The 14,872-nt window shown below is 32.2% G+C and overlaps 2 protein-coding genes across 2 annotated transcripts in view; both read right to left on the bottom strand.

Moving 5' to 3' along the window:
• LOC108910559 (protein doublesex) overlaps nucleotides 1–1,257 on the bottom strand; it is a 134,358-nt gene extending 133,101 nt beyond the window's left edge. The window contains exon 1 of the mRNA XM_023454421.1: nucleotides 1,251–1,257. Coding sequence (XP_023310189.1) covers nucleotides 1,251–1,257 — 7 coding nt within the window. The remainder of the gene's footprint in view (nucleotides 1–1,250) is intronic.
• Nucleotides 1,258–1,879: 622 nt separating this feature from the next.
• LOC111691488 (protein doublesex-like) overlaps nucleotides 1,880–14,872 on the bottom strand; it is a 189,107-nt gene continuing 176,114 nt past the window's right edge. The window contains exons 2-3 of the mRNA XM_023454422.1: nucleotides 6,170–6,313; nucleotides 1,880–1,971 (exon numbers count right to left, since the gene is read on the bottom strand). Of these exons, the coding sequence (XP_023310190.1) occupies nucleotides 1,880–1,971; nucleotides 6,170–6,313 (236 nt within the window). The remainder of the gene's footprint in view (nucleotides 1,972–6,169; nucleotides 6,314–14,872) is intronic.

Raw genomic sequence — 14,872 nt, forward strand, 5'->3', positions numbered from 1 at the left:
AAGCGTGAATCACTTACTCCAGGGCAGAAGAATGTTAAAAATGATCCTTTAGTGAACCCTGACGACATACTTTTACCACCGTTGCATATAAAGCTCGGCCTGATGAAAAATTTTGTAAAAGCTATGCCTAAAGATGGCAGTGGATTCTTATACCTGAAAGAGAAATTCCCCAAACTCAGCGAGGCAAAAATTAAAGAGGGAATATTTGTTGGTCCACAAATACGGCAACTAATGAAGGATACAAACTTTGAAGGAAAGCTGAATGATCAGGAAAAAGTCGCCTGGAAATGTTTTGTGAATGTTGTCCAAAATTTTCTAGGAAACCATAAAGCGGAAAATTACAAAGACTTAATCAATGAGCTTATAATTTCATACAAAGCTTTGGGATGTAATATGTCTTTAAAAATACATATGCTGCACTCTCATCTGGATTTCTTTCCCGAGAATTTGGGTGCTGTGAGTGACGAACAAGGCGAGAGATTTCATCAGGACATTTCCTTAATAGAAAAGCGCTATCAAGGGAAATGGAGTCCAGGAATGCTAGCAGATTACTGTTGGAGACTTAAAAGGGACCTACCAGAAGCCAAACATTCACGAAAATCATAGCTATTTATTGTACATTAAGGAATATTTTTTCTAAGTGTTAGTGATTTTTGTACTTTTTATAAAAATATATGTCTTGATGTCACAAAGAAACCTGATGTGTCAATTTTTTTCCATTGATATATTATTGTTTGGTGGCCATAGTACATTCAAAATTTGGTATAAGTTTTCGTGTGACAAAAAAAGTTTAAATTTTGTTGACCAGTGTTATTATTGTTTTCTTTTTATATTACTTACAAAATAACTTTTAAACATGTTTTTGTTTTATTGTACTTTTATCTATTGTCGTTTTTTACTCTTTTACTGTTTCTGATGTAATTTTATTTTCGCTTTACCCTTCTGCTCCAATAGAAAAACTGATAACATTTGTATACATAACATAACATTTTTTCTACTGTCAGAGTTTGTAACACGGCTAGTGAATCACTTTGTATATGAAGAGGTCAACAGTACAGTAACATTAAAGATTTTATTGTAAGTGAGCCTGCATAATTGTAAATCGGTTGTAACATATATTTTCAGTCTTCACAAGTTTTGTATACGGAGACGTTGTTATCCGCCAAATACGGTGGCGAGTGCGCTGGTTACACGAACTATATTTGAATATTTCACGTTTTACGACCCATGAAAGTTTAACTTGAACTTACCTTGCATAAAGTTGGATAAATTCTCTTGCAAACATTTAATGTTCTCTTCAAAAACTTGCGACAAATATTTATCAGGTTTCGTATAAACTTATACCCAAAGTACTTTGAAATTCCGACTTTCTTAGTATACTATTAAATATTTCTATATCTATGAGGAAATAACTCAAAAACTTAAATTTAATCAATGTGATCGTGATGCGGCTTCTTTCTTCCTGATGATGCCTGTCTTGCTGACGGAATTACTGTTTTAAGTAGTTGCTAGCGTCTTCTTAATAATACTTCTGACGAACTTACGAAATGCTTAATGTTAGTAGTTAAAGAACAAAGTATTTGGTAGGGTGATTTGTAAAAAAATAGAGTGTAACTAGAGAGCCGTTAGATGAGGACGTTGCACTTGAGCTTGAAGTTGAACGTGGAATTGTTGAACGGAATTCTTCTCTCTTGAGGGTTCTTGCTATCTATTTGCAAAAAAAATTAACATGCATTACTAAAACTGAACTGTAAATTAGAGAGTGGGAAATTGAACACCCAAAATTTGTTTACTTGAATCTAAGCAAAGAGAAGAAGCTATTAAAGTGTTAGAAGCGAAACTAAACAATCTTAATTTTGGGTGGTGATTAATTTTTTAATCATCCATACTGACGGGTCGAATTCCGCAGCTCCCCGCCGTCGTACATGTTGAGGTTGTGCATCCTGGAATATTCGTTGACCACGCGCTTGCCTATATTAACGATAAAAGCCTTTATTTTACATGTTACATCATCTGCACTTGAGTTACCGAACAGAATTCATTCAGAACCAACGAAACTTATTATACAGTGATATACCAAGATACCACCATTTTACTACATCGATTAATTTGTCTTTTAGTCCATTAAATAGGTAGAAGAGCATAAATGGCGAAGTTAACCTAAAAAATTCATAAAAGTCAAAAAACGGTTTTTCGCTAATAAAAAAAAAACTTGAACTCCAATCGAAAAAAGTTAGACGAGAAAGTTGTAGCTATTAAAAAAACATATCTATTTGTATTTTTAAATATAGCGATTGCTATATTACTTTTCGAGATATATTGAAAAAACTGTCAAAAATCGACTTTTTTTGTTTCTGCTGTATCTCTTGCAAATTAGAGTTTTGAAACTTGTTACTAGCTGTAAATATAGCCCTCGGCAAGCAAAAAAAGTGCCTTTTTTTAAATTAAAAAATAATAAAAAATTTTCGAGTTATATCGATTTTTCGAAAAAAAGGTCATCTCGGAAATCGGCTGTTCTTGCTCGATAAATAGTCGTAGAGAAACGAGTCAGGTCTCACTTTTTTCCTTAAGGGTTGTACTTTCATGGTAAAAAGGGAGATAACGATTTTATTCATTTCAAGTGTACAAAGATGACTTTCAAAAAAGTAGAAATTTTTGGTCGCGTTTTTCTCGAATGTCTTTTTCGATTTTCATTTCTCGATAATGCCTATTACAGTAATCAATTGTTCTCGACGAGATAAACGAAAATATACGACGGCCTAATTTTTCTTTGTTATCATTTTAATAATTGTTTATAATAAAAAATATAAATACCAGTGTATACTGAGGTATTTTTTTGAAGGTACAAGTGTTTCTTTACATTGCGATGCTTCCCGATGTGAAAATTTTGAAACACTAAACACCCAATTAGACGCTGATTCTTTTGACGCGTTTGAACCGCTCATTGATGAAACGAATTATGTGGAAAATTAAGTTGATTGCTCAGGAAATATAGCAAACGATATCATGGAAGACGAAAAATATGAATCACAATCGAGTGTACTGAAGAGAAGAAGAATTGAAACATAAGGGTGATATACTTACATAAGCTGTGAAAATAAAAATTTAATCGACGAATATTTTTATACCACGTTTTAAATTCGCGTAAAAATGCTAGTAGTCGATTCTTGTAATAGACATTATCGAGAAATGAAAATCGAAAAATATATTCAAGAAAAACGCGACCAAAAAATTTTTACTTTTTTTTTACTTGAAAATTTTTTAATATTTTTTAATTTTAAAAAAGGTACTTCTTTGGCTTGCCGATGACTACATTTGCAGGAAGTAAAAAGTTTCAATACCTTAATTTGCAAGAGATACAGCAAAAACAAAAAAGTCGATTTTTGACGGTTTTTACGATATATCTCGAAAAGTAATATAACAATCGATATATTTGAAAACACGAATCGATAGGTTTTTTTAATAGCTACAACTTTCTCATTTAACTTTTTTCGATTGGAGTTAAAGTTTTTTTTCTTAGCGAAAAACCGTTTTTTTTTACTTTTATGAATTTTTTTAGGTTAATTTGCCGTTTATAGGTACGCCGCAGGAAAAATACACTATCTTTCTGAGATTTTTTTATCCTATATCACCATATTTTTTGTTTCCAGGTGGTATTGTTTGTAAATTTAACAAAATGCCGTGACAGATTGATTGGACTATTTGGAACTTTTCCTTTTCTAGAAAATATAGAAAGATTGATGAAAATGTGTTTGAATAAAGAAATGTGAATATTGTTTCTAGGTATGTTCACACAAGCTTTAGACTTCTCACTCCTGTTTTGGAATAGAATGGAGGCCTGAAGAAACTAACAATTCTAAAAAATCATATGTAGATATTTTGGTTCACGAGCCAGTAAGAAAGGAGTAGAAACTTGCAAAAAGTGATGAGAAACTTATTATACTCCAGTCGAATTAGAGTTTGAACGCGAAAAAATTATTAGTAGATTTTTTACTTGAACGTCTCAAATTCGGTTAAAAAATCTCGAGCGCGACGAGGGCGGCGTTACCGCGCATGCGTGGGCCAGGCGCTCTCTCTCCCGCGTGCGGGCCGTTTATTGATGTTAACTTTTACTACTCCTAGCGCGTTTATTTCATGAACTATCAATGTAAAACTTCTTGAAAATAATAATTTAACCCTTTCTTCAATTGCCTCTAAAATCCCGGTCCGATACGTCCAATAGTTAGTAAACAATTAACGTTACAAAAAAAAGGTATCTCTGGAGCTCTATTTAATGCAAAAAGAGCGAATTCCCGAGCGACTTTTGCCTGACCCTGGGACAATTTGTTTATTTAACACTGTTTTGCACGTTTTGTTAATTGTAAAGAGTTACTTAATTTCAATTTTTTGAAAATTTTCTATTTTGATGCGTTCCTTTGGATCAATTAAAACCTATATCTACAGTACCTAATTAGTAATTAAACAATCATTTGAAAAAAAAACGATGGGAATTAATTAACAAATTGCTGGGCTGGGAGCAACAATTTCACGGTCAATCGAATTGGTCTTTGGCACACATGTTGCTTTTTGGATTGACCATCTTTCCCATAAACGTCATCAACATCCATCGCCTTTTGCAATAATGATGCGCAATTTTCGACCTTTATTTTACAGTTAACAAATTAGCGAACAATGACTATAGGTATTTTAAATTGTAGGAAAGTCTACAGCATAAAATAACTAATATTCCGCTAGGTCGTCTAGATTTTCGTGGACAGTAGAAGGTGAAAAAACACGTATATTTGCAACTTATTTGCAATTTACCAACTTAGCGTCTCTTTTGAAGAGATACTTTTTTAATATTATCATTCTACCTAGCCTCCCCCGTCATAAAATGCAATACTAATAATTTTTTTAAGTTTTCAAGTTTTTAGGTTTTATGATCTAATTCCACTGGAGTATTATACCCTAATGCGAAAAATACTTTATTAAAAGTCTGTGCTCAACGAAAACAAAATAAAGACGTTTTATCAACAATTTTAGGATTAGCAAAGACTTAGGCAATTAAACAACAAATATAAAATGACAAACAGAAGTACCTTAACAGTGTGTTAGATAGTGAAATATTTCCAGTGGTATATGCCATAGATAAAAGTATAAGTAATAAGTTTGTTCAGTAACTCAAGCATACAGTATTGTATTCTACGTCACTTATTTTAATATCTACAATTCTGTTATTCTATGTAAATACAACTATTTAGGAAAACCTAAGACATATTACTAAATTACAATTTTTTTATTTAACATCATACTAACACATTAAGAAAGACCTACCCTTTAAGATCTAATAGACATGAGATACATTATCTAAATGCAATGGAATACTTTTGAAGATATTCTATTTAGAGTGAACCTGAACAAAACTAAAGACAGACATCTATAAACAGCAGTGTCAATTGTAACAGTAACGAATTGGAGCCTGAAACATTGGGCCATTTTCTTGTAAATTTAATGACAGAGCGTCCGTACATGCTTATCAAATCTAAATACGATTTATAATTTACAGAAAAATAAATTCCGCTAGTGCCGTCATTAGTTACAATTAACACTAGGTCATTGTCAATTGTAACACGTTAAGGTGACGTTGTAACAAACTGCAAAAAGTAACAAAGTAATACTTTGTATTAAAATATTTTTTATTGACAAAGTAGCAGTAATACACTTAATAGTAGTTAAAGCTCAGCTAAAGCAGTGAGCTTTAACTACAACTGAAGGGGAAGAGGAAACTAAGTAGCAACATTTATCATAACCTAATTGATGACACCGCATGAACTTGTTACAATTGACATTGATTCAATTGACAACACTGTCTCTATTTATTTATTACCTCAAAATGCAAACATTTACGGTTCAATATTTGTAGGTACATGTTCTTTAGTTATGAGAATATTTTAGTAGGTACAATATTCAAATTCAAGTTAATCAACATTATTCCACTCTTACTCGAGTTCACTCTAGTGTTTGAGTAACTAAATAATATTCTAGATTTCATTTCAACTAATTCAGATACATAAATACAACTAAACTGTAAATTCTAAACAACAATTGATTGAACTTAGTAGACTTATTACAGACTAAACCAGTATATTACTAGAGAGATTGCTTAAATTTTGGATAGCTTATGACTGACCTTCATCAATCCTCCTAGAAGCTTCCTCCAGGTCCGCTCTGGCGTCCTTAAGGATGGCGTACATCAGGGGCATCATCTCCCAGGGGTACTTGAACCTCTCCAACAGCTTCTGGCAGTCCTCCAGCAGGTCTGTACTTTGGTGAACTGCAAAAAACAGAAATGTTAGACACGGAAACTGTTGGATAATAGATTTGGACACAGTTACAACCGTTTTATTGGTTAGACATGTGAAGATATAACAATTGCAAGGAACAGTCTGTCTTATGAAGCCAATTTGGTGGGGAGAAAAATTCGTAGTGATACAGTATACTTGATTTTATTGAAAATTGTACCTTATTTGAAATAAAATTGTATATTTTGGGTTTTTCTATCTTCTGTATAGTCTTCCTGTTCTAGTTCGAAATAAATAAAGTAGTTGTAGGTACCAAGAATTGTTAGATTAAAGAAAATACCTGATTCTGACGGTAGATTGTTACACTGCAAAGAAGAACTAAATACTGAGTGCAAAAATAAATCACTCATAAATGATTAACTAAGATTAACAGTGCTGAAATTAATTCACTTCGCTGTCCTGGTTGAAACCCGCCAACTGACATCCACATCATTTTGTTGTCTTTATTTCGTTATTATTACCTAGTTATATTGCTCCACTTCTCTCTTTTCCGACTTCTTTCTTTTATCTACAATTCCACTTTATAATCTCTTACTTCTTTTTAGAAAATCTCCTCTCTCTTCTCTCTACGTTGTCACATAAGCTGTTTTTGGATCTTTGCCAGTAAAGCGCATTTTTAAGTGGAAATAGTCAACTCGTTTTGTATAAATTTATTATTTTCGACAACCACAATCTCAAAAATGATTTTATTTGGGCGGTACCTACCTATACCTATGTGGTATTTGAATGTTTTATAGTCAAATGTCAGAAAATCCTTAATTTTTTGGTTGTTTTACTGTTACACTTTCACTAGTTTTGCAGAAAATATTCAAAACGAACTAAAATGCCGATCTATAATGAAATTTTCACATACTTCTTTGTTCCAAATGCAAAAATAACGCATCTGAATATCCTCTGCCAAATAAACTGTGTTTTTCTAGGCTGCTCCTATGAACAGCCGGACCTATAGACCACCAGCATCAAAGCCCCATAAAATTGGGCGTAGTTATCTAGACTTGTATGCCTATTAGACGGCTCTACCCCGGTGCAGGCGTTGCCTCCATTTGATAAATGTACTCTGGCTGTGTGCCTTTCCGTTCTTCGGACCGAAATCGTTCTTGCGCAAGCTTAATGCACCTAGCGATTTGAAACTCAAGAAACTCACGGAGCTGGTGATGCTGCCAGAATATTACAAAAAATACAAACTTAAAAGGGGGTAAATGAGAAGGTGCTAAAGAATCAGAATGCAGTGTTAGAAATTATTAGCCTCCATTATCCTATTTATTTGAAGAGATACCAAAGAATTACAAATTAATTTATTTTACGTGATTTTTAAGACGGGCTAAGTTATAGCAATTGGAATATAAATGAAGAATAATGGTGACCAAATGGAAACATACGAATATTCCTACATTCTAAATATTTATTTTATGTATCCGGATACTTAACTACTTACATTTTAATAAAATCAGTTTTGCACAGTTGGCTATGGCCAAAGCTGTAACAGCAAAATAGCAGCAGTTGATACAAAGTGCCAAATATTTATAGTTACAAAGTTACTCAAAAAAAAAATCGGATTCTAATGATGATCTCTTACGAATCTATTTGATGTAAGAAATCTAAGGGCGCCATTTATTCGAGAGCGCTGCTCTTAAGCAAGTTTTTTGTGATTTAACCAAATTTAATAATGGTAACAACAGTAGGTATGAAAAGAACAGATCCTATAAGTTGCCATCTTGACAACAACTAGCTATACACTGAAAAAACAATTACTTTCTATTAAAGGAATCGGTTGTTTTGAATGCAGTTAGTTTACATTTATGCTAGTTACATTGAGATAAACCAGTTACATTCAATACAAGTCATTTGATTTGTTTGAATTAAAAAAAGAAACAGTTTGCAACAGATTTGTCTATAATTAACAAATTAGATTTAATATAACCATTTATGATTTTAGAATATTTGTTAGGCGAATTAAAAGAATAAATTTTTAATACAAATTTATATTCGTTTTTATTTAATAAATATTATTTTATATTGGCCTATCTAACGTTACAATTAAACTTTAAAGGAAAATTATTCCAAATATATAATTTCTTAAATGTGAACCAGCTGGTTATAAAAGTTAAATTTTTATATAGTTTAAAACTATTATCAGTTCAATAGTAAAATATATTATTTAAAAATTATTCCAATCACGTGACCAAGTTGTGTTCTCCCCTGACAGTCGTANATCTAGCAAATGTTCAAGAAAAATATTTGCCACCCTCAAAAACTTATTTGTGCCAAATTTCAACGCATTTCATTCTTTTTTGGAAAATATACCCGCAGCTAAATTTAATTTAAAGAAATAATTTTTAATACACTGTAACTCAAAAATGAAAAGCCCATTGTACACAGGAAAAAATCGTCTTCAATTCCTGCTCTCAAACAGGTAATATAGTGATTTTAACTTACACTGAAACAAATAAACTTATTAAATTCTTTATCTACAATAATATGTATAATTATAAATAATAACTTTTATAACAAATATACAACTTCCATTAAAAAAAATGTAGGTATATTTATGAGTAAAATTAAGTATTTTGGTGTTGAATTTTGAGTGAAGACTTTCATAAAGAAATTAGTTTATCAACACAATTTTTAGTTACCTAGAAAAACTAAAATATGTGCGAATTAGAACACAAGCACTGTGTAAAATTAATTTTGTTGTTACACTGTAAAAAAATCGGTGTATATTTTATAAATATACATAAGTATATATTTTTCCAAAAATTAAAAAAACGGTGACGTATAAAACCTTTACGATTAAATTGTTAATAACTTTTTTCCTGATAAAATCCTTTGTCAGCAAATTAACCTGTTATTGTACTCATCATTTAAAGTATTCCTGTGTAGTTATTTCCGAGTTATCAAGAAAATGTCGCCAACAGTAACTTTTCGGCCTCTCCCGACTGGACTATAGGTACACTTGTACTCGCAAATTTCAAGTAAAAAATATTTAATATGTAGGTATAGGTACAAAAATTATTTCTTGTATCAATCCGCCATTAGCAATTCGTAACGTCATTGAAGTTCTCCCACCCTCTTCATCTGTGTTCATTGAAGCAAAAAATAATTTTTATTTATTAAAATATATACTTTTTAACTTGAAATTCGAGAAAATGTGTTTCTTAAACAATGTTTACTGTTCATTTCACAGATGTTCTGAAAGCTGTATACAGTGTCGTTCTGTAAAATATCCGGATTAGAATTTTGAATTTTTTTTCTCGAAAACTAGGTTCGACCGCACAAAAATACTTCCAGATTTATGTGCAGCACCCTTGAAAATAGAGGGGTAGGAAAATTTTTGTGACGATTTAGGCATTTTGTGCTGTAGTAAATAATTAAGTTAGTCTTCCCTGCATTGTAATGTTTCTAAGAAGGTATATTAATCCCAAAATATCTATACTGTGAAAAAATTGTTTCACGGTGGTGGATTCATCCCTTATTTAAAGGAAAGTCCCTTGCAATGTTTCATTGAAATAACCTCAACAGAGCAGTCTAACCTTCATGGCAACAACCAAGATCAATCAAAGCCGTACAACAATCCTCTCTCCCTGGCACAAACCGTCATTTTCTAATTTTACCCGGCCTGCCCAGCCAGCCATGGCATAATAATAATAGCTCCGAACACAACAGGGGAAGTACCCTTACCTGCTATCCCCGTTCCTCTGCCGACATATAACGACGGGCGCTAGACGCTGGGGACCAATTAATCACATCCTTCTATCTGCCGACATGTGCCTCATAAAGGCTGCTATGACCAATAGAATTTTAGATAGCAGTAAAGGAGGAGCCTATGGGGCTCGCGCTATTACTATTGGACACGCGCTACGTTGAAACTTGATCCCTCCGGGTGAAAAAACGCTCCCCTACCCACTAGGTACGGCATTATAATAGCCCTATTACTTCCTGGCCTGGTAATGTGGGAGGAGATTGCCCTAAATTTGGGTACAATTAGATCATATCTATGTTTGTGTCCAGAATGTGTCTCTTTTGGTATAATGACGTTATTCGTTAACAGAATATTTACGCACTGAAATTTACGCAGTGGATTTTTCAGTAATTTTAGTTTATCGAGAGGTTAGTTACATTGAATGCTTAAAAAAATAGTTACCTAGTAGATAAATAACTATGTAATAAAATTCACAATCGTTGTTTATAATATTAATAATTTATCTGGGGTACAAGTTATTAGACAGGTACGTACCTCAAACCTCTACACTTACCTACCTATATTATAATAATATATTGATTATACAAGCGCTGTCATATCACCATGTAATTATGAAAATAAAGAAGAGATTTCCTAAATCTTAAATTTGATCTGCCCAATTTTCTAAAACTGATCAAGGAAAGTTAGGTACAGGTGTAGAGCAAAATCAATTTTGGACTATCATTGACCAATTTTTGAGTTGGTCGTACATAAATTATGACTACAGTATCGTTTTCAAAATACGTCGGGAATTATATCTAAGATATTATGTAGAACAAAATCAATTTTGGACTATGATAGAGCAATTTTTTAATCCGTTTTTACCCTAAATACAAGTCATGCATAATTTCTGACTATGGTATCGTTTTTAGCCGGTCAAAATACGTAAGAAATTATATCTCAGATATTATGTAGAGCAAAATCAATTTTGGACTATGATAGAGCATTTTTTATGTCCTTTTTTACCTTAACTATATATATTACAAGATACTGGTCGGTCGTACATAAATTTTGACTACAGTATTGTTTTTAACTGGTCAAAATGCATCGGAAATTATATCTCGGATATTATGTAGAGCAAAATCAATTTTGGACTATGATAGAGCAATTTTTGGGACCATTTTCACCCTAAATGTAGATTTTACAAGGTACTGACCGATCGTACATAAATTTTGTCTACGCTCTCGCATTTAGCTGGTCAAAATACGTAGAAAATGATATATTAGATATTATGTAGAGCAAAATCAATTTTGGACTATGATAGAGCAATTTTTGGGTCCGTTTTCAACCTAAACATAGATTTTACAAGGTACCTACTGACCGGTCGTACATAAATTTTAAGTACGCTATCGTTTTTCGCTGGTCAAAATACGTCGAAAATGATATCTTAGATATTATGTAGAGCAAAATCATTTTTGGACTATGATAGAGCAATTTTTGGGTCCGTTTTCAACCTAAACATAGATTTTACAAGGTACCTACTGACCGGTCGTACATAAATTTTGACTACGCTTTCGTTTTTAGCTTGTCAAAATACGTTGAAAACGATATCTTAGATATTATGTAGAGCAAAATCAATTTTGGACTATGATAGAGCAATTTTTGGGTCCGTTTTCAACCTAAACATAGATTTTACAAGGTACCTACTGACCGGTCGTACATAAATTTTAAGTACGCTATCGTTTTTCGCTGGTCAAAATACGTCGAAAATGATATCTTAGATATTATGTAGAGCAAAATCATTTTTGGACTATGATAGAGCAATTTTTGGGTCCGTTTTCAACCTAAACATAGATTTTACAAGGTACCTACTGACCGGTCGTACATAAATTTTGACTACGCTTTCGTTTTTAGCTTGTCAAAATACGTTGAAAACGATATCTTAGATATTATGTAGAGCAAAATCAATTTTGGACTATGATAGAGCAATTTTTGGGTCCGTTTTCAACCTAAACATAGATTTTACAAGGTACCTACTGACCGGTCGTACATAAATTTTAAGTACGCTATCGTTTTTCGCTGGTCAAAATACGTCGAAAATGATATCTTAGATATTATGTAGAGCAAAATCATTTTTGGACTATGATAGAGCAATTTTTGGGTCCGTTTTCACCCTAGACATAGATTTTACAAGGTACTGACCGATCGTACATAAATTTTGACTACGCTCTCGCTTTTAGCTGGTCAAAATACGTTGAAAACGATATCTTAGATATTATGTAGAGCAAAATCAATTTTGGACTATGATAGAGCAATTTTTGGTTCCGTTTTTAGCATAAACATAGATTTTACAAGGTACTTACTGACCGGTCGTACATAAATTTTGAGTACGCTATCGTTTTTCGCTGGTCCAAATACGTCGAAAATTATATCTTAGATATTATGTAGAGCAAAATCAATTTTGGACTATGATAGAGCAATTTTTGGGTCCGTTTTCAGCCTAAATATAGATTTTACAAGGTAATGGCCAGTCGTGCACAAATTTTGACTACGGTATTGTTTTTAGCTGGTCAAAATACGTCTGAATTGGTATCTCAGATATTATGTAGAGCAAAATCAATTTTGGAATATGATAGAGCAATTTTTGAGTTCGTTTTCACCCTAATATAGATACTGGCCAGTCGTAGGTAAATTTTGAGTACAGTATCATTGTTAGTTCATCAAAATACGTCGGAAATGATGTCAGATCGTTGGGTTTAGACTTTTTTGAGTGCCCGATATTGTATTACCTAATTAAAATGGCCAACCCTAAATATTAGGAACCAAAATTTGACTAAAAATGTGGTTTATCGATTATTGACAAATGAGTAATACTACCGGAGTCTTATCGACAGTGTTCCCATATCAATTGTTAGCGTTATTTCTTATTTGTTTTGCCTGCTCTGTTTATAAGTGATTATGGAACAAAAAATCTATGTTCCATACATGCTTAACTATTGTAAAATGGCCATTGTACTGTAAAAAGATTAACTCAATTTCACTCAGTTTTATTCAATAAAGTATCAATTTCTGTCTACACCCGACTGAGTGAAATATTCACTATATTAGTATGATTACAACTAAAATTTTATAAGTGAAACTATTTCAACAGAAGTGAGTGAACATTACTCAAATCCGAGTTTCTGCTAACTATCAAGTGAGTGACTTTTGACTCTATTCTGAGTATGTAAAACCAATTAAGAGTTGACTTTTTCTCTAAATTTCACTATTATTGAGTAATTTTTTACTCAGAGTTGGTTTATATTCTCTTTAAATTTTAACTTAAATATTGTTGTATTAAAATCATAAGCCACTAAGCCGTCACAGTGGTTTTTACACAGACCTGCGTTTGAAACAATATTTTAGATTTCGATTAAAAGAATTGGACGATGGGAATAGACAAAGACAACGCACGACAACCATAGAATAGGGTGTGGTCACACGATAATGAGAACATTTACTCTGATTCAGGTACAGGTGTAGTTTATCTGGGGAATTTATTTAACGAGTAGCTATATTTGAGTGAATGTACTCGTTTTATTTCAAATATTATTACAAATGAGTAGTAAAATTATTGAAATGCTCAATATTGAGTGAAAATGTCATTTCACTGAATGGATTTACTCACACAGTGTACTGCAGTTCTTTCTGGAAATTTTCCAGCCATATCCAAAGATTATATTAGACAGATACAGGATAGAACAGATCTATTATACACAATAAAAAATAGCATAGTGTAAATTCAAAATTATTTGAGTGATATTGTTATTGAACTTATGGAAAAGAGAACAAAAATGTAACTATCCATATGATTTAAAGCACAATTACAGACATTTCCAAAGCTTTCCTCCGCCTCAACAATCTCTTTCTTGTGTCAAATTGCAAGATTTTGAACAGTTCGAAATATTCATTCTTGCCAAAGATCTGTTGCAAAATTCTCGTAAAGCAATTTCGTAAACATAAGTAGGAAAATATATCCATTTGGATTTAGAAATGGATGTAGGTTCTTACAATCACAGCAAATTCATTTAATTTCAAACGCTGCCTGGCCTATTCCCATAGCACCGTCTCGCCAATCGGTAAACCAGTAACGTCCAGCAATAAAATTTATAACATCGTTATTTGCAATTCCGTTCAAGGAATTTTTAAAACGCCGGACATTCTCCCACGTGCTTGAGTTATTAATCAGTTTTATTTTTTCACCTTCGTCTATCCATAATCGATACAGTAATGTCAAGGGGCGCCATTATTATGGAAAAATTCCTAATTAAAATGTTAATTATGAGTGCTTAATTAAATCAAGTTATTGTTCTTCAACTTTCTATTTTATTAGACCAACAATGTCAAAGTCACTGTTATGGCAACTAAACCACGATAAGTTGAGTCTTTGATTTACATCAAATGATAAAAATAATCAAACCAGAATATGGTTTGAGTCATGACATAAAGTTACAATTCCTAATAGTCCAGTCGGTATCTGTTTCAAAAAGTCCATATTTGGGTGAATTCCGTGGAATATCCACGGAGATTTTTGGCTTTTTGGCTTTCAAATATCACTAGAAATGAAAATTTTTCTATGCGCATAAAAAAAAACGTGGGCTTAACTTCTGGCGGCACATGTTAAAAAAATTCGAAAAATGTCATATTTTTCTTCCTATTTAATTATGTATCTTTTCAAGAGTTGATATTAGGCGAAGATAGAAGAGAAAAAAATGTTTATAATTAAATTTTTTACAAAATATGACTAGTTAGAAGTGGAATGAATCATCATTATTGTAAAAATCGAAAAAATCGCAAAAATGGGGTTAAAAAA

Source organism: Anoplophora glabripennis, unplaced genomic scaffold (genome assembly GCF_000390285.2).
Source record: "Anoplophora glabripennis isolate ALB-LARVAE unplaced genomic scaffold, Agla_2.0 scaffold319, whole genome shotgun sequence".
NCBI classification, from domain to species: Eukaryota; Metazoa; Arthropoda; class Insecta; order Coleoptera; family Cerambycidae; genus Anoplophora; species Anoplophora glabripennis.